We start from the raw sequence: 26,816 nt of genomic DNA on the forward strand, positions 1-26,816 counted from the left end.
ACCTGAAAAAGTAACTAGATCAGTCACGCTGTAGCTTTGACATATTAGTATCGTTTTACTAACATATTGAGTACTTTTTAAATTTCACCTTATTTTATTGTAGTACTGCATATAATGATTCTTAAGACATAATTACAAGATACTGAATAACCAGCTAAGAAGAGAAACTGACAGGGCAAAAGAACAATGGATGAAACAAAAATGTAAAGAAATTGAAGAACTGGAAAAAAGAGGAAGGTATGACTTGATGTATCGTGAAGTAAACTGCTTGGGCTTCCAAAAGAAGAAATGGAAAACAATGTGGATGATAGAAGACGAGGAAGGACGTGAAATCACAGACAAAAAAGGAATATCGAATGTGTGGGGAAAGTACGTTGAAGAGCTCTACCAGAAAGAGAATCGCCCAGACAGTCTGAATGTAGAAAATGAAGACGACGTGCCTGATGATGAGAAAGGATACTATATCCTGAATGAAGAATTTGAGCAAGCACTCAAAGAAATGAGGAATGGGAAAGCAACAGGCACTGATGAAATTCCTGTTGAACTTATCAAATGCCTGGGAGATGGAAAAAGAGAAATACTGCACTTATGCAATGAAATCTATGAGGAAGGGGATTGGCCACAAGATTTCACGGAGACTGTTTTGGTACCTCTGCAGAAGAAAAGCAATGCCAGAAAATGTTCTGAGTACAGGACAATCAGCTTGATATCTCACTCGGCAAAAATTCTTCTAAGAATTCTGAACAGACGCCTATACTCGAAGGTCAGTGGCGAGTTAGAGGAAGAACAGTTCGGTTTCAGGAAAGGAAGAGGTACAAGGGATGCAATTGGTTTACTGAGGACCATTGGGGAAAGATATTTAGAGAAAGGAAAGGAGGTGTTTGTAGTATTTGTAGACCTGGAGAAAGCCTTTGATAGAGTGAATTGGGTTAAACTTTTAGAAATTCTGAAGAAAATTGGTGTAGATTGGAAAGAGAGAAGACTTCTAAGCAACTTATACATGAATCAACGAGTTAAAGTGAGAACAGGAGACGAAATGACAGAAGGCTGTGAAATTGGAAGAGGAGTACGACAAGGATGCTGCCTATCGCCTACTTTGTTTAATATCTATTTAGAAGATATAGTGAAAACTTGTTTCCAGGGCACAGGAGGTGTCAAATTGGGAGGAAGAAGAATAAACTGCATAAGATTTTCTGATGACATGGCATTATTCGCTGAGGATGAAATAACCATAAATAGTATGTTAGAAGAGTTAAACAGCAGCTGTGAGCAGTATGGGATGAAGATTAATGTAAAGAAGACAAAGGCAATGGTTATAGGATGGAAACCAAGGAATATTAATGTGAGAGCAAACAGTGAAAGAATCCAGCAAGTGGATAGTTTCAAGTACCTCGGATGCACTATAAGCAGTGACATGAGCTGCAACCAAGAAGTGAAAATGAGAATCGCAATAGCAAAAGAAGCTTTCAATAGAAGAAAAAATGTTTTTTGTGGACCCATGGACATAGGTCTAAGGAAGAGATTAGTGAAATGTTTTGTGTGGAGTGTAGCACTATATGGTGCAGAAACCTGGACGTTGAGAAGAAATGAAGAGAAACGACTCGAAGCTTTTGAAATGTGGACATGGCGAAAAATGGAGCATGTAAAATGGACGGACAAGGTAAGAAACGAAGCCGTACTGAAAAGAGTTGGTGAAAAAAGATCAATACTGGAGACCATCAAGAAGAGGAAAAGAAACTGGTTAGGACACTGTCTAAGAAGAAATTGCCTGCTAAGAGATGCCTTGGAGGGAATGGTTGAAGGAAGAAAAGTCCGTGGAAGAAAGAGATATCAGCTTATGGATGATATTAAATTAACTGGGTCGTATGCTATTACGAAGCGTAAGGCAGAGAACAGGGAAAGCTGGAGATTGCAGTGAAAAACCTGCCAATTAGGCAGAAAACAATGAATGAAAAAGGACCTTAAAAACCTTGCTATAGACCTACATATGCTAATTAGTGTCACCTTACATCAAATTTATTTGTGTGTGTCACTGTCATTGCAATCACCATCACATTTCACTTCAGTCTCCGAATTACTTTCTCTTACCTCTGCATTATCACAATCGTCGAGAGACCCTTATTGCTGATGATACCGTATTCATTGCATTCACCATTGCTAAGCAGAGCATGGAACAAATGATTTTCAGCATTTCTTTTTATTGTAACAGTCAGTGGCGCGGCGTTACTTTTTCGAAAGTGTTACCAGCCATCAGTACGATAATTATGCCTGCTAGACGTTATCAACCCCCCTCCAATAAAAAAAAACAAAACATGTCTTCCATCTAGATTTTTGTTCATCTCATTCGTTTTCTTCAATCTGCACAGTAATTTAGCCACAAACACTCCTAGCATGAACTACCACTCATGAGACAGTTACTGCGAAAATCCAATGAATAGTGGTCAAGCCAGTGTCATATCTTTATCTCTGTTTCTTTGCAATTGCGGTGGGAAAGGGAAGAAGAAGAACCACACATTTCTAGTGTCAGCTTGACGTTTGTGTGGTAAACAGACGACAGCACTCCCCTCCTCCAGTGACAGTCAATGTGGAAGGGAAACCCAGCTGTACGTACTACTGTTGCCAACTTAGTATTTTGGAGCACGGTTTGTCCAAATCACGAATTGCACCAAGGAACTATATTTTCGTCTAATACCTAACTGGTCTCAGTTGTAGTTCAAGGCAGCATTGACTTTGCAGTCTACCTCTAGTTGCTTCACAGAAATCATATCCCCATTCCAGGTGGGATTTAGCTCTTTTCTGCCAATCCAATGTGACAACACTAGCCTGTGTCCAGCAGGTCTCACTGGTAACTGGGCCCCTAAACAGGCATATGAATAACCCCTGAGCACACTTGCCCCAAAGTCTTTCCCGGCTCTTCCTTTGCATTGGCACCTTCTCCTCTTGCTACCTCTTGAGGGTAGCAGTACAGCTTCCCTATTCACTTCTGTCGGCAGCAGAGAAAAAAATGTCCTCTGCAATATCTACTCGACGGTAATGCTATTGGTTAACATGTTGTCATTTTATTCAAGGAACTTTTTAATTCTTTAAATTTTGCTGTTACCGTGCACGCCACGCTGCTGCTAACAGTAAATTATGCAAGCAGACTGTGCTACCATTCACCTGAATGACATCTCAGAGACAGAAACACTGCACTAAGCCCAGATACAAAGCAGAGACTATGCTCATCTGTATTTAGACAGAGGAAAGCAGTTACTGAGAAGCTTAGAACAGCATGCCTAATTGTTGCAGAGAAAATAAACAAATTTAGTCGCATGTATCTTACAGCACAACCGGTGGAGGGTTAAAAAGAAATCCCTTCTTGATGTTGGACTAAAATGCAAAACCTTACGTGAACTGCAGAGATGCCTTATGCAGGAACACTGTTAGGAAAAATTCCAACTGTAATTCACTATTCCCAGGAATCGAACCTAGGTTCCATGTTGAACAACATAATTTCCTCCGACCACTGTTTAATGCTGGGAGAAACATTGATATTGAACTCCAAGAATGACACATGCATACCTGTGGGCTTACCTGGTGCCTATGAAGCCATTTGCATGCTAGGGTGTAGTTAGGGGGTGATTTCGAAGGATAATCGCATGGCAGGTTAAAGTACAGGATCACGGGAGGGAGGAAAGTCACTTTCAATTCCTCATACTCTTCAGCCTTATCTGAAAATAGACAAAGATGCTTGAGAATAAATATAAATACTGCATTAGATGAAGATTACAATAGAATAGAATAATTTATTCATCATTAAGCTTTTTAGATGCAATAGATGTTGTCAATAATTACACATAATGGCATTTTTAGGTTACCTATTGATTACAGTCATTTTATATATTACATTTACTATCATTAAACCCACAGAAGTTATTGTTAAATATAGTATAAACAATATACTGATTAGACCAGGTCCAGGAGTTCACAAATATTTTCGTTCCAGTTATAAGATAAGGTGCATGGTACATCTGGAATCTGGAGAACAAAACCAGAGAATCTGAGAGAAATTTGACATCTGAAAACTGATGCTGCAATTGTGATGAGATACACTGGCGTGTATCACTCCTTGTATTAGCCAACAGACCACACATTATTATTGTGATTTCATGACGTCATAATTTTGACCCACCCCTCTAGACTTGAATTATTCTAAGACAAGGATGGCTCACCATGAAAATGATTAGTGATTCTGCTGGCAAAAATAATACATTTAAATTGCAAGTAAGGTATTACATGCATCGGTCAATAGAAAGTCTAGCTTGTTATGGGCTTGAATTTAAATGTATGCTGCGGTACAACAAAAACCTAGATGAGATGATCATGAAATGAGACGAAAGTTAAAATAAAGCACATTGAGAGAGATTCACTAACAAATTTTACCTAGAAAAGTGAAGACAATTATTATGAATCCTAATTGCCTTCAAAATCCGGATTGCCTCTGAAATCAAGATAGTACATTTTCTGAATCCTTTATATGAACCTAAAAAAGTGCTTCAAAAGTTGCCTAACCTTAACTTTCATCACTTGAAGAAACAAGTGCAGGTTTCTCGAACTCTGTGAAAATGCACATGTCACAGACTTTGTCCACAATATATTATATAAGTTACAGCATAATATAAGCCATGTGCAAAATTAACAGTACAAAATATTGGGTAAGATGTCAGTTTACCTTTATGTCTCCAGTCCCTATACACAATGACAAAATCTTCAGGAAGATCTATGTTGGCGATAAAGCATCCACCTGATTCTCCTTCCTCTTCACTGATTTGAAATTCATCTTCATTATAAATGCTCTGAAGAGCAAACAACTCATCCCTCTGGCTTTCTTTATCATTCATCTGGAAATAGAATCATATTACTAATCATTACATACAAATACTGTTGTAGCAATAAAATTCTTCCGTTCTTTACATAAGGTACAGTGACGTCGACACATGGAGAAGTGGATGATTATGTAAAAGAAACAAAGAGAAAGAGAAGAGAGAGAGAGAGAGAGAGAGAGAGAGAGAGAGAGAGAGAGAGAGAGAGAGAGAGAGAGAGTGAGTGTGTGTGTACAAATCAACATTATCATATTTATAATGTTTGCAGTATGGTATTAAAAAAATTCCATGCGGGGGGGGGGGGGGGGGATTCTACTGACTGTCTACAGACAACATGAGATAATGCTTTGCAGGGGGTCAGTGAACACTTCGTTTTTCGTACTAAAAAAAAAATTGATGATTTAAATTTGTATCTTGACTGAAAGGAAAGGCGAACACCACTTTCTGATAAGAATAGCTAATCGGGACTTCGGATACAGTTTTTATAGTGGGATTTTGACACCCACCCTTAGAAATCTAGTCTGGAACCTAAATGTTGGACTTTTGGGGATCTGAATCAAACTTGGGCATAACTTTGCAAGTGGGGGCAGAAACAAATATTTATCTACCCCATAAAAATAGCACCCATTTGCTAAATTACTGTTACATTTGCGAAATCATAAAAATTACTCATCAACTTGCTTCCCAGGCGCTTAACACAAGTTCCATTAGCTTGTTAATGAATTCAAGACAATAGCGATTACCACTACTATGTATATCTAACGCGAATCATTGTGTGCGTAAATTCATGGTCAATTGTTACTGAAATGATCAAGAGAATAAATTCAATATCTATTCCTCTGTATTTTTAATCATGATATTTTACCAAAAAATATTTCCAACAAAGAAAACTACATTCCAACTCGCCCATGTGTTTTATTTCAGTAATGTTTAAATATTAACTATGTGTAACTTCATCACTATATACATCAAGCCACGGCCGTGTAATGTTTGTTTTATTAATTTTTTCACAGGCAATCAACAATCAAAAAGGAAATCACCACTTTACTACTACTGCCATCTTGTGTAGATGCACTTGCAAATTTTCAGAACCGATTCTTTGTTCAACAGTCATCACCACCACCAGCTTTATAAGTTTTTGTTCATTAGTGATGCTAGATGCATGAAGGATACTAGACACACTATGAATCATAATGCAATAACAGAATATCAAAGCAGAAAAAGAAGTCAAGCAAAAAAAAAGCTTGACTTCCTATTATCGTATATATCACAACTTTAATATACGTGGCAGCTCGCATTTAGTTAATGTCAACTTGAAGGCAGATTCCTGATATTGCATAGTCTGGAACTCGTAATGTTCACTATTTTCACTGACATTTTAGCTTCACAACGAAATCTAACTTATTGTTCTTTTTTTAAAAAAAGCACACAGTTCTTTAAACGATGACTTCATAAAGGGCTGTCATGCTCGCGTCAAAAATTCCATGTAGGCTATCTTTGTGTACTATTGTTCCACTCATACAAATAGAGACGTTCTGCGTTGACAACTCATTTGTAACTTTCACATTCATTGGACTGCCGTTTTCCGGCCAAATTCCATGGACAAAGAAAAGAGGGGAGGTGGTCTTCGAACCTGGCCACTTGTTTGACAGTTCTAAGAATAGAGCAGCACCTGAGGCCATCTGTACTCACCAAATGGAGCTTCCAGTTGTGTGACAGAAAAGTGTTGAAATTGAATGGTGAAGCGGGAACAAGTAACTAAATTGCCAATAACATGTTTATCCCCCAGGGGGTCACAAGTATCCAGAGAGGGGGAATTACCCCATCCCCCCTTCAAACACCACCCTGAATGTTTGTGATTCGAGAGCTGGCCCACCGTAACCTCTTGAGTCAGATTGATTTTTTTTAATCCACAGATTTTCATGTTTTACGTAATATAAAATTGGTTCCAGCATGCAGAAAAAACAAATAATGGAGATACTTGATTGCAAAGTATGGCCCATGTTAGTAAAACCCTACCAACACGGAGTACATTCGCGCTTTTTATTAGTAAAAACTGGTTGTATGTACACTCAAATAGCTAAAGAACATGTACAAAAGATCACACCATCAAACTTAGGACTCTGAAATGAACAAAAACATTTAAAACTGCTGCAAGCACAAACCTAACAGTTCTAACCTAATGACGTAAAATTATAAACAACAATAAATCTAACATGCACAACGATAATTTCACTTCTATATTGGTTTCATAAGTCTTCAGTCCTTTGTGTTACATTCATGAAACGGTAGGCAATGTCCCATCTGCTTCTGTTGTGAAATGTCATGTTGGGTGATATATTCACTTGTGCAAAGCCTTCAAGCTGATCTGCTTGATCCTAAGGTAACAGATGTCACTTCACAATAACACATTTCCACAACCTAAAAACAACAAAATCATCATAAAGCTTTGAAAATATTTCACTGTCTCGAGGGGGGTCTCGTTGTTGCTGTTTCCTTTACAGACCAGAGTTCACAAATGCAGTCCCCCAATCATTCTCAGGGTGTCTACAACTTTATAAAAACAAAATTCCCTGACTTTTCCAGACCAAGAAGACAAATTTTCCACACTAAAGCCATTAGGGCATCTCGTGTTTACACATTTATATAAGAAGAACACTAAAATTTAGCTAAACGTCACTAAACAAGGTCAAAAGTATTAATGGGATGGACAACTGAACAGAAAATAGGAGTGAGCTTTTACATAATACTTGCCAGATACTGACAAATGATAAACAAAGAAATATTTTTTACAAAATAAAAATCATGACAATTAAAGCATAAATATTACATAATTCTAGTAAAATTTAGTAATACATGTATTAACCCTAATATGTACTGAGTACAACCTAAGAATCACAACAAGAAAGTGGTAAATGCCAATAGCCACTAACTGTAGTCGATTTCTAGTTTAAAAATGTTCAAAATATGACCATTACTCTATAGTAACTAATATGCACTTTTTTTCTGTAACTGCTAGTAATATTCAGTATATCAAACTGCACTATAATTTGTCCACAACAAATTAAAAATTTCTGCTTGCCCTTCTCTTCTTTGTTCAAGAACCTATTTTCAGTGCACTTCCCTGAAAATATTGATTTCTCCAGAAACACAGTAAATTTCCCTGACTCTTTCAGGATTTTCAGACTGGTACACTCTCTGATTCTCACTATATAAGACTGAAACAAAAATTTTTGAACTCCCAACGGGAAATTGAACAAAGAAACGATAAAAAAAAATATCCATTTAACTTGTTTCATTTGCTCACGATGGTGGTTGGCCACCGATTCTCATACACAGGCCGAAATCTCAGGAGAAAAGTTGTTTAGCTTCCTCCAGGAACCTGTGCAAGATCAATGCAATGCACACACACACACTTTATTGATCATCACTCACATTTGCAGACAAGAGATGAGCATATTAAGTACTTCAAAAACACCACGAGAGGTGCTAGCTTGTTATTTTTATATAATAATTGTAATGTTGCACACCTCTGTGGCTTTTTTACTTTAGTATTGAAGAATAAAGCTCTCTACCACACAGGGTAATTTCAAATTGGTAGTAACAAATAAATACAGTAGCGTGCAAATTAATCCGAAAAAGATGCATACTTTTCCAGGTATACAATAATCTTAAAATACGTTGCAGAGTTTTAAGCTTTAGTTTCACTTTTTTTTTTAAATAACTGCACACTCTGTCTTGATAATGCCCTGGGCTATGAATAACGATCCATTTTTACTCAATAGTTCATTGTTGAAGACCCGAAGTGGAGTCTATTATTGAAGAATTTTGTTATTGTCGACAGACAAAGAGTCATTTGTGTTGCAAGTTATGTGCCAAGAGGAAGGTAAGTTTTTTTGTGTGAGTGGTTCCTATTTCGGCTGCTACCCAAATGGATACAATGCCACGCAAACGGTCGAAAATTGTTAAGTTGGTAACACTTTACTATACCTGAGACAGATTTCTTCATATTTACAGGAGAAAGTACTTACGCAAATCATTTTCTGTAGCGTTGTTGATGTTCGGGAATGTAATTTTGATTCATTTTAATGCAATTGCATGTGGTTTTGTACGAAAATCTATTTCCGACGTGCTATTGCTGCTGCCGCCATTTGCTTCCTGCATGAGAGCAGAATACGCTCTCGTATTGTCCGTATCTGCTTAATTGAACGAAAGGAGTGCTAATGGAAACAAACCTAACAGGCCTAACCTAACCTAGTAGGCATACCTCGTCCCCGTGATGGTTTGTGGGGCTATCGTGAATTTTTGGGCTAACGTCAATGGTTTTTCTGGCTCAAGGAACGATCAACGGTAAGCTATCGCCATGTTGTGTGTGGAAATAAACAAGAACAGTAAGTACTCGTAAATGTAAGAAATATACATTACTTTCCTAACAAATTAAATTATTTCACCTAAATAAGTGTTCCGGAATGCAGAATAGTACGTTAGCAATGTAAAAAAGTGCGAAAGAAATGATTCCCAGGTGTCTCAGGTATAGTAAAGTAGTACCGTTAAGTTATCACAGCATACTTCAATGGCACAGAGATAAATTGCTACAGAATGTGGTGTCAGATTGGGTATGGGTAATTCAATTTTGAACCAATACCAAGAGACTTGATCCATCGAGCCTCAAAGAAAGGGAAAATGTGGTCACAAACGGAAGACTTCGTTGCAGGATGACCGAGTTTTTATTAGACAAAGCAAACTGAACCCCAGACTGACTGCTGTTGATTTAACATGTGATTTATTGTCAAGTGGAGTGGACGTCCACGTTACAACAGTGTGTCGCCGACTGCTTGCATCTGGATGAAAAGCTTGTAGGCCATTGAAAAAACAATTGCTTACAAAAAAAAATGTGTAAAAAGCGTGTAACGTGGGCAAAACGTCAGCAGGACTGGACCGTGAGTGAGTGGAAGAAAGTGCTTTTTTAGGAAGAATGCCATTTTGAAGTGCACGGTCACAAGGTTTTTTTCGTTCGTAAAGAAAAATGTGAAAAACTTTCACCAATACACATGCAGCAAACTCCAAAACACCCCCCTGAAAATAATGTTCTGGGGTTGTTTCACATCTGAAGGGTCTGAACCAATAGTTCCTGTTAAGGGGATGATGAACAATGATAAATATATTGACATACTGCGACAAAAAGTCATATCTGGTCCCAAGAAATCCTTTCCTGATGGTGTTTTCCAACAGGACCTAGCAAAATGTCATACATCTCGAAAAGTCAATCAGTTCTTTGATAATAACAATGTACAAGTAAGTACTCTCCTGGCCAGGAAACTCACCTGACGGAAACCCAATTGAAAATTTATGGTCTATCTGCAAGAGAAGGATGTCAAAAGTGGATTGTTCAACCAAGGAGAAAATGCTTTGTGCCCTTGTTAACTTGTGGTACCATGATGAAGAAAATAAAAACATTTGTGCAAATTTAGTGTCATCCATGCCTAAACGTGTCATTGATGTGATTACAAACAATAGAGGTCACATAAAGTACTAAGGGTATTTCTAAATACATGTATAGTTATGTATATTTCAGCAATTGCATTAAATGACAAAATGTGTATCTTGTTCGGATTAATTTGCACGCTACTGTAATATAATGGAATTGAAATGTGGTAGTTATGGTTTTATGAAATTGTAAAGTATTGTGTGTATGGACACAAAAACTTGAAAATGTTGCGTTTTTCTTAATTTGAAGTAGTCTTATTTATACATAGAATAAACAATAGGTGTGTAGATGGGCAGAAAAGAATATGCATGAAGGGGGGGAGGGGAGAAAGAGGGAAAAAGTACTAAACATTAAAATGCAAGAACCCAAATGCCAACATCACTTCCACATAATACAACCTGGACTGCAGTTTGCACACTAGCTCTGTCTCTGGACCTATGGATCTTGCATTGTGTCCTGTTCATATGCATCCTTCATCCATTTCGGACTCATCTTCGCAATTAATCAAATGTGGCAGAAACATGAAGTAAAATAAATCAATTCATTCATTTAACGTTACTTTAAAAAATATATTACAACTCTGAAATTCATCCCATCTTGTAGCCGGAGCGCAAAGGATGATGCCTTAGACTGCACAGCCACGGTGCGGGACGTCTGTTTTTGTAATAACTATATTAAGGTTCACAAATTGATAACAAGAAATTTTATGTAGCCTAGTTCTTACGATAATATTCATCTTGAAATTTTTCAGTGCAAGATCATTACAATGTACACTCTTGATCGATCATCGCTCACACTTGTAGACAAGAGATAAACATATTAAAACAAACACGAAACACGAGAGATGCTTGGGCCCAAGTTCCTTTTCTTTTATTGCAATTTCACCATGCTACGAATGCAATTTTTAAATGGTTCGATTTCGATTTACGTCTGTTAACACATACTGCGGAGTTTCAGCAATGACTTAAGATTTTGTTCAATATATGCTTTCGTGGTTAGGTTAGGTCAGGTTTGGTTCTCTTAGCATTAAAATAAAGTCCCTAAATGCATTCTACTAAAGTCCCGATTTACATTTATTCCCACTACTCTACGATACTTACTGTCACGTGTCAACGGAGAATACCTTGTGCATGGGAAGTGTGCATACTTGCGTAAGGTAATTTTAAATTTCTTTTTACAACGTAAATAACTTTCTTCGAATTCACACAGTGCTCATTACTTTAAGGAAGGTTCAAATTTCGTGTGACAATGATTTCCAAAAGTCTATGATAATGTCTTTCTGCTAGAATTTTTTTATTAAATAAAGTCATACAACAAACGGAACCGTTACCGATGCTTGTTTGTTATTTAATATAATAATTGTAATGTTGTAAAAAAATGGTAAGACTCTACTTTACGTCCTTTTCCTAAGGAATAGGTGTCATATATCGTTGGAAAGCTTATTGTATAAGGAATTCAACAACGTAAATCCCAAAGCGAGGAAAAATTACCTGGAGGAGGAAATCGATAAAAACCGATGTTGTCCGGATATGAGTAATTGAACGTACTGAGGAAATTTTTCGATGATGAAGCACATATTTAGGAGTGAAATGAGTGCTAATGAAACCTAACCTAACCTTGTAGGCATACCTCGTCCCCGTGAATGGTTTGTGAGGCTATCGTGAATGGTTAGCGGGGCTATCCGTGAATGGTTAGTGAGGCTATCGTGAACAGAAAGCGTAAAAAGAAAAAGGAACTTACCCGAAGAGATGCTGGCTGTCTGCAAGCACAGTTTTGAACGATGCACTAAATTATTACTGGGGATAAACGTATTTTACACTATCTACAAGTTTTTGGAACCTGTTCTTTTTCATGCACCATACACACGCACAATGCACCGCGAACGCAAAGCAGTAATCACCACGCAGAACGCAAACGAGCAAAGCACAAACATTCACAACGCGGACACAAAGACGAGCCTGCAGTATTGTTAACTACCATCGGTTACCATCAAAAGGCAATAAGAACGTAAAGTAGAGTCTCGACCATCAAAAGGCAATAAGGACGTAAAGTAGAGTCTCGCCTAAAAAATGGAGAAAATCATAACATTTCCAAGATTTTTGTGTCCATACACATAATACTTTATACAAACGACTTCAAAACACATGACTGTATCATGCTCTTGTGCATAAATATAATGTGAAAAAGTTATGGTGCTAATACTACGTGTGTGAGGAGGGCTCAGAAAAATATATTCTAACTGCCTTCTACAGTCTCCACCTACTCAATTGGTTGAGCAGTGGGTAACATTATCGTATGAGGGAAACGGATTCCTTCAAATTTACAGGAGAAAGTACTTACGGAAATAATTTTCTTTAGCGTTGTGGAAGTTCCTGAATGTAGATTTGATCCATTTTAATGTGAATGTGTGTTGTTTTCTGCGAAAATCTCTGTCCGACATGCTGTTTGTGCTCCCGCCATTTGCTTTCTCCATGAGAGTGCAATGTTCCGTGTGTTAAGATGATGCAACCCCGTAGCTAGTGTTTCAGCCTCGATGTGTTTTCACTAGAACCACGTGTCGAGTATTTTTAATTTTTTTTTTTTTAACTATGCTTGCCTAACCTAACTCAACCTAACCTTACGGAAAATGGTTTTTGGGGCTAACGTGAATGGTTTGTGGGGCTAACGTCAATGGTTTGCGACGTAATAGCATAATTTCAAATCTGGGCACGAAAGTAGATATTTTCCAGTGAACGAGGTTGCAACACTGCATAAATCGACAAAACACTCTCAGAACGCCCCCTAAACCAGTACGCTATCACGGCCATAATGTGTTACAGATTCGAAACAACAAGTAACAGTAAGTACTCGTAAATAGAAGAAATAGACATTATCTTAGTTAGAAATGCATTATTTCACCTTAAGAAATGTTCCGCATTCGAAAATAACACGTTAGCAATGTAAAGAAGTCCGAAATATATGATTCGTAGGTGTTTCCCTGGTAACACTTTACTATACCAGAGACAGATTTCTTCAAATTTACAGGAGAAAGTACTCATGCAAATCATTTTCTGTAGCGTTGTTGATGTTCGGGAATGTAGTTTTGATCCATTTTAATGCGAATGCATGTGGTTTTCAACGAAAATCTATTTCCGAAGTGCTATTTCTGCTGCCACCATTTGCTTTCTGCACGAGAGCACAATACGCGCTATTGCTGCTTTTACAAGATGACGTGTCGAGGATGCGTCGTGAAGTTGTTGCCAGGTGTGGAAGATGCCGTGGAATTTGCAATTCAACATGGAATCTTGAAGAAAGAAGTGGAATGCAGGACCTGGAAGGTTAAAATTAAAAGAATTCCGTGTATTTTCTTTCATCGAGAAAAACCGATGTTGTCCGTATATGCTAAATTGAATGGAAGGAGTGCTAATGGAACCTAACCTAACAGGCCTAACCTAACCTAGTAGGCATACCTCGTCCCCGTGATGGTTCGTGGGGCTATCCTGAATTTGTGGGCTAACGTCAATGGTTTTTGGGGCTACCCATGGATGGTTTGTGGGAAATACGGAACAACAGTAAGTACTCGTTAATGTAAAAAAAAAAGACATTATTTTCGTTAGAAATTCATTATTTCACCTAAAGAAATGTTCCGCAATGCAGGATAGTACGTTAGCAATGTAAAAAATTGCAAAATAAATTATTGATAGTTGTCTCCGGTATAGTAAAGTAGTACCGTTTCCCTCATATGATAATAGTACCGAGCAGTGGACTGGGGAGGTGGGGGATGCTCTTTCTGCCTGTATATTATTCTGCAAAAATTATTATTCTTTCTCCTATGAAAATTGCAAAAATCATTAAACATTCAGAACAGTTACTAAAAAAAAAAATTGTAGTGTATGGACAAAACTTTATTTTTTACTCATATGCATAAAGTGACAACTGGCTTCCCAAAAGTTAGGGCGACTCCAATTTATCAAGACGAAATCAGGTGTGGCTGCAGGCGAGGGTTGAATTGAAAGAAACTAGAATTATGATACGCTCTTTGATTCGAATGTAGATATACTCAAGCACTACAAATAAATCTGTCGTAATAATGTAACGTAAGTACTAAATCCGACTCGAGATGCACGGGGGTCTTACCAACAGTATCGTGGTCATATCTTCCCCTTGTAATTAAGGAGTCTCGGGTTCAATACCGGTGGAGGTACACACATGCACAAAATGATCGCTACCAGGAATTTGTATTGCAAACACTAAAAATCAACCGTTAAAAGTAGTGACAAGTTGCTTCTTGCAAAATATAAAATAACGTAAATCTCCTTGTAACTTGCGATGACTCTTGAAACATGACCTACGCGTATGTGAAAATAAGCGACTACAACATTGCATAACTTGCAATCTGGCTTACTTCATGGATATTAGATTCCAATGTTGTCCACCTTCTCAAAACTTGTAATTCATATTAACCGATGACACACAGGCGAATATGTTTTCATTCTTCGTCCAATACACAAAACATATCTCATAATTACATCCAAATTAATACTAATACGTGGCTGAAACAGCAGACATCACACATGATGGTCAGAAAGAGGCAAGCAATATCTCTCATATGGCACACACCTCAAACAACTTTCCCTTCCCGCCCTTCGTCTTCTGACGTTAACGTTGAAAACTTCATTGTTAGTTAGACTTCTTATGTTTAGTTTTCTTCGAATAAATAGTACCTCTTTGGTCTAACCCTGAGTATGTTACGAAAAATTGCAGTGCATTTATGCTAGGAGAACTAAACTTAAGCGTAATGCAAGAACGCTTCTTAATGTCAGACAGACGAAGGGCCGGGTAGTGTTCAGCTATGGGTGCGTTAAGTGAGACGCATGAGACATTTTTCCGAAAACTCGATGTATTTTAGCAACCATCGATTATTCTATATGTAATAGCAAAAGTAATAGGGGCACAGTCGCAGGGCGTTTGAAACTTAAGGGGGGTGTGCGGGCTCGGGGCCCGGAAAGAAAAAATGCTTTCCGATCTCGACTTCAGGAGAGAATTTCCCCAACTTTTCGGGATCCAGAGCAGTTTTGTGAATGGCAGTTTTGATTTCAGAAAATGAAAAAATGCTACTTGAAGGGGGAAATAGTGTGTGGAATTCGAGATTTTTAAAGTGTCGGGAAATATCTAACATTTAGATCAAGGAGAGTTAGGTTAGGTTGTATCATGGTTGTATCCTCATTTATTTAGATGAAGGGAAATAGTGGGCGAAAGAGGGAAGTTTAGCCTCTGAGAAAGGTAAATTGTACCCACAGATTTGTGGCAACACTGTACCCGCCTTGTTTTAAGCCCGTTCCCGCTAAAAGTTTTTCCAGAGCTTCGTTGGGATTGCTAGGTTTTGGGGAATTTAGTTTTTTTTTTTGTTTCATTCAAAGTGTATAATGGTTGTAAGTAACCAAATAGGCAAGATGTATGTAATTAAAAGAGGTAAGATTTAGTTTATTACCTTAAATAATAGCAGAAAATACGGATTTGATTAAGTCCATTGCTCGCACAAAGAACGATGTAATCGTTTAATGTCTTACACACTTCATGCCTCTTGTTAATATATTATGATTTTCTGACGTGCTGTTTGTCAGAACAGTCCCGATTTTCACAGAACCCCTCGTCTCCAGAGAGACATTTTTCTGAATAATTTGATTTTTTCATCAGTAGCGCAACAATTGAACATGGTAATGCAATTTCACAAGATGACTCACTATAAATTAAATAAGTATTGGCTTGTGAAAATAGTACAATATTTTCAGTTTGCATTGTCTACTGGGTGGAGTACAAGGTGCAGTAGATCTAATATGGGCTAGTTTTTCGTGTACGATTAGGAATTTAGCTGTACAATTTTTTCATTTTATTTTACATTGTGCCAGAGTGTTGCTGTATCAATAAAGAGGCTATTATATTTCACTCTGAATATAAATTAAATTCTTTATAACATTTCTAAATCTTAATCACTTTTGAGTTTTCAAAATGAGAGTTTCATATGGGCAAACACCTCTCACTCGTTGATTTCGTCATTTTTTACATTCGTACTTACCTGTTGTGCCTTGCAAAAGATTCGTGAAGGTGGCATTTTGCTTTTTTCACGAAAATAATTTCAATTTTTCACATAGAGAGTAATTTCTGTTCTTCCATTTTTTACTTGCGTAACACACAATGTGGCGGGCACAGCTTGACTACAGTTTTGGGTATGCAGTGTTTCCAACCTTCTTAACCGAAAAATACCTACCATTGTGTTTGTCACGAGTGCAAATTATACATTATGCATGGGTAGCTGACGGATAGCCCCACGAACCATTTCCTTTAAGGTTATGTTAGGCGAGCATAGTTTTTTTTTAAAAAAAGGGGGTTGGAAACCCTAACAGGGGGTTACGTCATCAAACATATGCAGCATTCGGTTCACGTAGGGGAAGCAATGGCAATTTTGCGTCGGTTAGTGATTTCCCGGTAAAATAGAATCAACGATGAAAGAAAATACCTCGATGAACCTTGGAAATCTTACAGAAACTCATTTCCGTAAGTAGTTTCTTCTGTAAAAATGAAGATAAACATTTTGCCCATATGGAACTGTTACCGATTTTTCTCTTGGAACCAGCCATTCTTTTACTGTCGTGTTGGTTAAAGACTGCTACTGCCATCTGAGTCATGTATGTGTGGTGCGAAGGTGTTTCATAGTTAAGTTCGGCTAGTTAGGTTTAGGGCTCTTAGCATTACAATAATTTTCCTCAATGCTTTCAGCATCTCATCATTGGATTGATTTATTTTACTTTGCGTTTTGTGCCTCTTGGCTAATTTGCGAAGATGGGGAAAAGTGATGAAATTGATGAATGGACATTCACAAACAACCATGCCCGAGCAGGATTCGAACCCGGGACCCCTGGCATCAGCATCTCATGATGTTGGTGATAGTCTCAAGCACACCATCCCTTTGAGCCTCTTGTCGGCAGCTGGGATATTTGCGTAATGTACCTTTTACGTCATCTTTCTTCAAACGTATGAAAAATAAGTTGTGAAAAAATGATGGATCATTCTTACTACGAGAGGCAAAACGTGTATTTGACATTTTTTGGGAGTATAATTCCCCAGACAATAATCAAAAATAATATGATGCATGAAGTAAAACCCAGGAAAAAAGCTGTTCTTCAGTGCAGACAATTTTTCAGATATGCACACATGGCAGCTCAGTGCCATTCTCAACCAAAGTGTGCAACCTGCGTAGACAATAAGCATGGTACTTCCTGTAACCTACCAGCCAAATGCTCCAATTGCCAGGGAGCTCACTCAGCTCTAAAAACTGTCCAATGTGGCGAAGAGAGCAACAAATACAGCAGCATATGGCGAACGATAATCTCCTTTGCCTTGAGGTTGGACAAATTATTGAAGGCACATACATGCAACCGCCATCTACAGAGGAAATTCTGAATCCCATTGTAAACAAAACAGATTTTCCTCCTATTCAGTTTCGTGCACGACTAAATGGTTCACCTAGTGTCTCAAAAACTCCAAATCATAATCCACAACCCACCCTCACATCTAAACCCATCACAATTTCAAACCACAGCCCTAGCATTAACCTATGGCAAAAACATTCTGTTGGGACAAATCTAGCTCCAGTTGCTTCAACAATTCATTATCCTCTTCCACACTCATCAGGGAAGTCGATAGAAATATCAGAGACATCAAAACATAAAAGTAAACATTCTGGGAAGCCAAGGATACATACTCACTCCAACCCAACCACATCATCAATTGCAGACACTTCTTCTACTAAGTCAGAACCCAAGCCCTCTTTAAATATGGGGCAAGATGCTTATTCTAATTCTGTTTGGGTTTTGATGTTTTATTCACTAACACGAGTACTACTACAAATAACAAATATTGTGGTTACATATCGCAATGCACATCGGAGCTGCTTTTGTACAAATGTCTGAGGAGCCACACTGTTCGCAAGCTCTCGTCTGACTAGCAATGTTCTTACTGGCGTGCGTACATAAAAAAAAGAAACAAATGCATGTTGCTATGCAAAGTTAATATAAACACATGGTTATCATACATTCTTCCTCCCCCCCCCCCCCTTTGTCATACAATAGACCAAAGTAATATTATACTGTACTTCACTGCTACTTCATTAAACTTGATCACTTTATAACTGCAAATTGTTATATTGACATTAAACTATGGTTCAGAATCATCTTCGATTGGAAGTGGTACAATCTTGACGACTGGTCTTCTGTATACACCTCCTTTACTCTTGACGTCGACAACGCGAACAAGTCCATCCTTTCCAGGATATACTGCTTTGATGATGCAGAGATTCCAGACAAGGGGAGGAAGTCTTTCATCCTTCAGTACCATAACGGTACCTGCTTGAATCTTCTGCTGACGAGTCCACTTGGATCTCTTGTTGTAGTCCATGTAAATATTACCTCGACCAACGATGCCACAATTGTTGGTGAAATTGCTGAATTTCCTGCCATCTTGTCAGTGTGTTGACTGGTAATTCGGAGATGTCTGGCTCAGATAATGAGGATAAAGGATGACCTATGAGGAAGTGACCAGGTGTAAGTGGGGTTGGATCTTATGAGATTACAGAAATGGGTCTTGAATTTAAACACTTTTCTATCTGACACAATAATGTCCATTCTTCGAATGTTATTGGTGGCTTGCCTACTATTCTTATCAAATGATGTTTCATTGATTTAACTTCTGCCTCAGCGAGTCCTGAGAAATGTGGTGATCCTGGTGGCATAAAGTGCCACTGTAGACCTTCTAGTGATAAGCAGTCTTGTAATTTCTTATTAAATGCTTCTGATTGAAATAGTCGTAAAAGTTCTTGTAACTCTTTGTTCTCGCCAACAAATTTGGTTCCATTGTCACTATATATATATTAATACTCTTCTCTTTTCGTGATGTGAAATGTCTAAGTGTAGCAATGAAAGCCTCAGATGTGAGATTGCTGACTGCTTCTAAATGTATCGTTCTTGTTGATAAACAAATGAATACTGCTACGTAGCATTTGGTAACTGCCTTGCTTCTTGCGGTTCCTGTTTTGACATGTATTGGACCGGCGTAATCTACAGCCACATTGGTAAATGGTCTTGATTGTTGAACTTGAGCTGCAGGTAATTGTCCCATCAATTGTGACGATGTTGTTGCTTTTTAGCTTAAAACAGACAATGCATTTATGTAGTATTTTCTTAACTACTTCTTTGCCACGTGGAATCCAATATGTGTCTCTTAAAGAACTTATTAATAGCTGTGATCTTGCATGTAGAAGTTTTCTGTCTTCTGCTTCAACAATCAATTTTGTAAGGTTACCTTTTGGTGGTAATATCATCTGATGCTTGCTGTCGAATGATGATAATTGACTGTTATCCAGACATCCTCCAACTCTTAGCATCTGATCTCTAAGAATGTATACAATGTTTTCAAGGAACTTTTATTTGAAAGTTTGTGGTTCGAGTTGAGTTCTTCGATTTCCTTTGAATAGAACGCTTGTTGTGCAATTTTTAAACATGTGTGTAATGCACGTTCCACTTCATTGGGTTTGAGATGCCCAATCAGTTTCTCATGAGAGTTTCTCATTTATCTTCTCTCTCTTAAGTCTTACATCATCCCTATGTTCTTTCAACCTGTCTTGAAGCCTCTTTTTTGTTTCTCCTATGTACACACTCTGACATTCTTTACACTTCACTTCATAGATAATCCCTTCCTCTTCTGTTTTCCTTTTTCTTGTTCGCATTCTTTGCTATTCTTAAGATGCTTCGTCCTCCCTTCCTGTAAGTTTTAATGCCCGCTTTCCTAAGCACTTTGCATATCTTTTCTGTGGTCTTCACCATACTCTTTATGCCAAACCACCTCTCTTTTCCTTTCTCTTCCTCTTCTCCCCTGCCACTTCTCTTCCTTCTCTGTTTATATCCAGTCTATCTTCCTTCTCGTAGCCATTCTTTTCCAGCTGTTTCCATAGGCTATTTATTTTGCCTTCTTTTTCACATTCTTTTGTGCATATTTTCTTGATTCTGCCCTCCATATTATTTATAAAATTTATTTTGGTCACCTCACTTACATCACTTCTTCTGTGACAGAATACCCCTGCTGCACACTTCTGATTCCAAGTGGTTTCAATTTCTTGTCCTCTCTTCCTTTTCTATTTTGAGTTTCAGCAGATATTTCTGGAAAGGAATGTTCCACATAAACAACTTTCTAATATCCTTGTCTGGAGGGGAGTGATTTTGTTGTGTGTGTATATATTCCTGTTTTGTACCTTATTTCATTTGTATTTGGTACAGAGTCTGAAGAAGACCTTGCTAGAAGGTTGAAACGTAACGTTTAGTTTGTTTTAAAATCAAGTAAATTCTTCCTTGGTCAGCATAGTTGATTTTTTGTTATCATGGAAACCAGGCTTAATGGTGTTAAAATTATTGTGCTGGTATTCACTTGTTTGGTGAATTAAGTCTCCACATTTATATAACGATAATTATTATTATTTTTATTTTGAATAAAATTTGTTTTTATTTATAATATTTATTATTGTATAATGACATTTGCTGGGCAAATCTGTTAAGAGGCACCGTGGAAAATGTGCTCCTTGCATGTAGGCAACCCTGGTACACCGAAGAGAAGAGCGGGGTAGAGAACAGTCCAGGATATCGGTGCCAAGCAGTTTAGACAACTTGACATAAACTTAAATTAATGAAACATCTCTTCTGTAAATACAGTACAGTGTGACAACAACCTACATAGAGGAGGTGCTGGAAATGTCCTCCGTTGACCTCGAGGCACGTGTGCAGACGATACCACATGTTCTGAAAAGCATGGGCGAGGACATCCTGCGGGATGGCCTGGATAGCTGTGAAAATGTTGTTCTGGAGTTATTTGAGTGTGTGAAGGTTGTTGCTATACACCTGTTCCTTTAGAGCTCCCCACAACAACAAATCACAGGGTGATAAATCTCGAGAACTAGCTGGTCAGGTTGGTTCGTGCCACGGCTGATGACGCGATCAGGCGGGAACACTGACTCAATGTGTGTGATCGTTGCACATGCTGTGCAACGTGGCTCTATCCTGCTGAAAGTAAGCGTTCCTTTGCTCATCCTCAGTCAGATGTTCAACAAACACGTTACGTTACTGATGTAACGAGCAGAGTTCAGTCTCATGGAGGAACACGTGGATGATGCGGCGTGACGACACTGCACACCAGACACAGAGTTTCTGTGCGTGCAGTGGAACCTCCATGAACACGTGTGAATTGTCACCTGACCAGTGTCACTTGTTTTGGGTGTTTATGTAGCCTGACAGATGGAACCATGCTTCATCGGAAATGAACAAGTAACCATCCTGCAGCATCTCCGGAGCAATATTAGACAGAAACCACTCACAAAACTGCACGCGAGATGCCTTGTCCACATCCCGCACCTGATGCATAGCGGTTGACTGGGACACGTGCTACTGTTGTGCCAAACGCAGAGATGATTTTCGTGGACTGCGTATCATTAGCTGCGCTGCATCGCCCACCTTTGCCTCAGTGCGGACAGTCTTTGGATGCACTTTTGGCTTATTCAGCACGGATCCGGTTTCCCACCATTTTGCATGACTGATTTGGTTGGGGCCTTCGATGAAACTCCATTCACCGCAAACTCCGTCGTAAACAAATCTGCACACTGTTTTCAAGATCCGAGGCGTGCATACGTCTCTACAACAAAGATACGCAGCTGCACCTTTAACACCATGCTGACTCACTGAACCACACTCACAACTTTCCTCGCCTTTCATCTGCACTCAACTCACCTGCACGCTACCTGCCTCAAGGTCACTACTGGACACTTTCTTTTCAATCCCCCTCTATGTTAAGTTGTCTAAATTGCTTGGCACCGATATCCTGGACTGTTCTCTACCTGCTCTTCTCTTCAGTGTACCAGGGTTGCCTACATGCAAGGAGCACATTTTCCATGGGGCCTCTTTTAACAGACTCGTGCAGTATAACCGTGATAATAATACTCATTGTTATTTTTTTCTGCTATTCAACTTTTATCATTTGCCCATCCCCCCTGCAAAAATATCTGCTATCGATTAAGGGGGCCAATTGCCCCCTCCCCCACACACACTTTTTGCCACTATTGTACCTGCACCATGCTAACCTTAAACTGTCCCTAGTTTTGGAACCCAATCACCAGCACACCACTGCTTAGTACAATTGTGTAAGCTTTCCTGTAATTGGAGAGTTTTTTTCTTTGTTATAAATCAATATTACAATCCAATATGGTTTCATTGTTTGTCAAGTTTATGTTTAGATCTGTTAGCATAAAAATTTCTTCCATAAGGTATGAAGGGGTATTACATTTCTAAATGCTTTGTTAGGTTAGCCAGGTTACGTTTAGGACTTTTGGCAATAAAATTACTGCTTTAAATACTTCCAACTCCTGATTTCTCAGGGTGGCTACTCACTGGGAATTCCTTGAATTATTCATGAATTATGTGTGAATTCTGCTTGAAATTTTCTCTGTAAGATATACAATACCGGACACAGCTGTAATTTCTATCGTACTTCATATACTCACAAAATACGTAGTCCCGATGAAGTATCTGAGGTTAACATGTGGGGGTGATGTGTTGATATTGTTATTTGACGTGCAGGAGTTGCTTAATAAACTTTTCAATTTCTGCAGTCGTTCTCCGTATACAAGAATGGAAACCATTTTTGTTGAAATCTTCCGGTAAATAATGAGCAATCGTCCATTTTCGGTTGCGATCACAGGCCACATGCACCATTCACGCATCCACACACCATTCATGGTAAGGTTAGGTTAGCTTAGGTTAGGCAAACATAGTTAAAATTTGGGGTTGTAATTTTGTTTCTTAGGTATGGGAAACACGAATCTTCCGATAAATAATGAGCAATCGTGCGTTGTTGTTTGCGATCACGGGACCCCCATTTTTTTTTAATTTCTACACATGACCCCCAAATATTAACTGGAGATTCGTGATTAGGAGCCCAAAATCATTACGTATGCGAAATATGAACGAAATCGGGGAATTGTCAGATATTGTAAAATTTGAATTTATACATATTTATTAATGCCCTGAGCCAAGTTTTTCACTGTTTAGCTTTTTTATTTTTATCTAGGAAGGAAAAGAAAGGAAAGCTGCGTGGAAATTAATTCCTTCAATGTGTTTGCTTTGTTAGTGTCATTTGCAGAACAATCTATCTGATCAAAGGAAGATTATTGCTGGATGAGATATCTTAAAGTTGATTAGGTAAATTTGAAATTCTTGTACAACAAACAATTTTCGTAGATTTCTATATCTCATAACATTTGTGACTTGTGTTTGTAGGTGTCTTTCTAGTCTGAGTATGAGAAATGCCATATGTAAACTCCGTACCTTAAATTAAATATAAATATATACAGTCTTAAGTTGAATTGTATTAGAATTTTTATATACATTGGAATCTCACACCTTTTATGTTAATATAATGTGTGTGGGTGGTGAGAGGCGGTAATACGTAAGGTTGAAATAGAGAAAACATCTGCTTGTATCCTTGAATTTTTGGAAAGTTTGCCTTAAAAACTGGGAAATATACTTTAATTTTATGATGATTCTAGAGTGGCTACCCTGTTTCTGGTCTTTAGAACTCTGCTATTCTCACAACTTGGTGAAAGTATTTGTGGCCTTGGTTTTTTTTTTTTTATAATGTGGATATTCTTTCTTTTTTTCCTGCTGCATTGGAAACATTGAACGGTAAGTACTGAAGTGAAGTATAGACTTTAGCATCCCGCTTCTTTTCTTGTGGAAGAATCTTGTCTGCTTACATGTACATCATTGCCAAGGTGTTAGTTTATACAGGTCAAAGTACTAATTATGTGCAGTTTTCATATCACATATTCTATTATTTCTGTAATAAAATTTAGGATGTTTGATCTTTGTAGAAAATTTTTCTTTTTTCTCGTGCATAGTTAATGTTAACTATTAACTTTAAGCGACCATATCGGTACATGATTTTTTTTTATTTTCCTTCATTTTACAGGATGTTTACAAGGTGTACAACTTTGCTTCCGTCGTGTTTCCCCAAAAATATGACGCTGTAATGAAAAACATTGCTTACCCAGGGATTATTCAAAGTAATGTCCATCGCTGGCCACTACTTTCTCCCATCTTTCGGGCAGCGTACGAATGCCGTGTCTAAAAAATTGTTCATCTTTGGAGGCGATCCACGAATCAATCCACTTTTTGACTTCCTTCATAAGATCGGAAGTGTTGGTCAGCCAGTTCATGAGCCATTGATCTAAACAGGTGATAATCAGAGGGAGCGATGTCTGGAGAATAAGGCGGGTGGGGTAGGACGTCCCATCTTAATGTTTCCAAGTACGTTTTCACCACTTTGGCAACGTGGGGTCGTGCGTTGTCATGCTGCAAAATCACTTTGTCGTGCCTCTCACTGTATTGCGGCCGTTTGTCCTTCAATGCTCGGCTCAAACGCATTAATTGCGTTCGATAACGAGCACCTGTGATTGTTTCACTTGGTTTTAACAGCTCATAGTACACGATGCCGAGCTGGTCCCACCAAATGCAGAGCATGATCTTGGAGCCATGAATATTCGGTTTGGCCGTCGACGTGGAAGCATGGCCGGGATATCCCCATGATTTTTTGCATTTTGGGTTATCGTAATGAACCCATTTTTCGTCCCCGGTCACAATCCGATGCAGAAATCCCTTCCGTTTTTGCCTCTGAAGCAACTGTTCACAAACACACAAACGCCGTTCAACGTTTCTTGGTTTCAGCTCATACGGGACCCAAGTTCCTTCTTTCTGAATCATACCCATGGCTTTCAGATGTTTTGAAATGGCTTGCTGTGTCACTCCCAATGATCGTGCCAATTCTTCTTGAGTTTGACGCGAGTCTTCACTCAGCAATGTCTCCAATTCTGCATCTTCGAAAACTTTCTGTCTTCCACCACTATGCCGGTCTTCGACGTTAAAGTCACCGTTTTTGAAGCATTGAAACCACTCACGACAGGTTCTCTCACTTATAGCATCCTCACCATACGTAGTGGAGAGCATTCGATGAGCCTCAGCCGCAGTTTTCTTCATATTGAAAGAAAAAAAGTAGAACCTCCCGCAAATGGCGAGAATTTGGCTCGTACACTGACATTTTCAATCGCGAACAACTTCACGATGCACACACCACTCGACTAATGTTTGAATGGGGTTATCTTGACAGAGGTCCAAGCTAACTGCGTGACGTCTGCGATCTGCTTCTGTCGACCGCTACTTCCTGTTGTTGCCACCTGTCGGAAAACGGCGGAAGCAAAGTTGTACACCTTGTACCATTTTGGTTATACTGGAAAAACCAACGTTTTTGTAGTAGAACCGTGGTTTGGATTCTGCAGATCATGTTTTGTTGGATATGTAATACTTTGAAATCTTTCTTCTTATTTCCATATGGTTTGGCCATTTTTATTTGTATATCAATCAGCAAGTTTTCTAAAAATAGGACAATTTAAGTTTTCAATGTGTTGCAGCCAAACAATGGTTCAGTTTGATATACTGAATACTGATTATTGAAATATAAATTTTAGATGAAGCACTGCCGGAAAAGGGGTCATGTTTTACACTCTTATCATGTAAAAATCTACACGAAATGCTTATTGGTATTCATTGTTTTCTTGCAACTTTTGGGGGTTTTTGGTAGCGAAGTAGTATATTATTAAATTATTATTATATTTAAACCTAATCGAGCACTTGCACATGTACCAATATTTTGTCAGAGTCGTTATAAGCGACTACACCAACATGGATTTTGCACATGCACCGATAAAATTGGGATTCTTTGGGGCCTTTGTTCATCACCTCTTGATCAAAGCCTGAGAGCAGAGATGGCCCCTGCCTCCACTTTACAAAACAACTTCATGACAAAGCTAAAACTTTTGAGTGGAGGCTCGTGTCTTTTATTCATTACCCGAGACACAGCGGGTGTTGGTCTGACTGCCGATTTGTTGAGGGAAGCTCTCACTGCACACAGACCTGTCTGTGCTCATTCCGGTATGTATTGCACAGGGCCATGTGTGCACCTGTGCCATTATCCCCGTTGATTTCTGGTGGTGATATCAATGTCAGTCAACTTAGATTTTATTGGTCTGTGTGCAAAGGCTCGCATTGTTATGGATTGTTAGGACAAATCTCTGTTAATCTAATGATTGTGCGCTAATATCACATAATAGCTCACCCTTAATATTTACTTTTCTCCTCATTGTTACCTTAAAATGTGAGGTGTATTTTACAAGTTGATTAAGTGGCATTGTAAGTGTGAGTGTTTAGACAAAGTATTGTGACCTTCTTACACATACCTTCATGTGCATTAATTGCGTTAATAATTTGTCTGGATAATTTTGGTTCTTGGTGTGTGTATAGCTGGAAAAGTTGGGGAATTAACTTTTTAAAGGTGAGGTAAAT

The 26,816-nt window shown here is 38.4% G+C and overlaps 2 protein-coding genes across 2 annotated transcripts in view; one reads left to right on the plus strand and one right to left on the minus strand.

The window, feature by feature from the left end:
* Window positions 1-3,384: 3,384 nt before the first annotated feature.
* On the minus strand, window positions 3,385-14,652 carry LOC145990380 (E3 ubiquitin-protein ligase RNF14-like). Its single transcript, XM_083126076.1, has 3 exons — window positions 14,467-14,652; window positions 4,712-4,880; window positions 3,385-3,710 (listed from the first exon to the last, which is right to left on the minus strand). The coding sequence occupies exons 1-3, from the start codon at window positions 14,482-14,484 to the stop codon at window positions 3,385-3,387; spliced, it is 513 nt and encodes a 170-aa protein (XP_082982202.1). The 5' UTR covers window positions 14,485-14,652.
* A 998-nt stretch (window positions 14,653-15,650) lies between these two features.
* Window positions 15,651-26,816, plus strand: part of RnrL (Ribonucleoside diphosphate reductase large subunit) — a 51,232-nt gene continuing 40,066 nt past the window's right edge. The window contains exon 1 of the mRNA XM_083125079.1: window positions 15,651-15,801. Coding sequence (XP_082981205.1) covers window positions 15,756-15,801 — 46 coding nt within the window. The 5' untranslated portion in view covers window positions 15,651-15,755. The remainder of the gene's footprint in view (window positions 15,802-26,816) is intronic.

The sequence above is a fragment of the Lepisma saccharinum genome, chromosome 7, assembly GCF_977018435.1.
Source record: "Lepisma saccharinum chromosome 7, izLepSacc3.1, whole genome shotgun sequence".
In the NCBI taxonomy this organism is placed as follows: domain Eukaryota; kingdom Metazoa; phylum Arthropoda; class Insecta; order Zygentoma; family Lepismatidae; genus Lepisma; species Lepisma saccharinum.

Excerpts from the sequence above, each read along its gene's own strand:
- LOC145990380 (XM_083126076.1), bottom strand. Across the intron at positions 3,711-4,711 it reads TAGGGACTGGAGACATAAAG|ATAAGGCTGAAGAGTATGAG; the intron begins GTAAACTGACAT and ends GTCTATTTTCAG.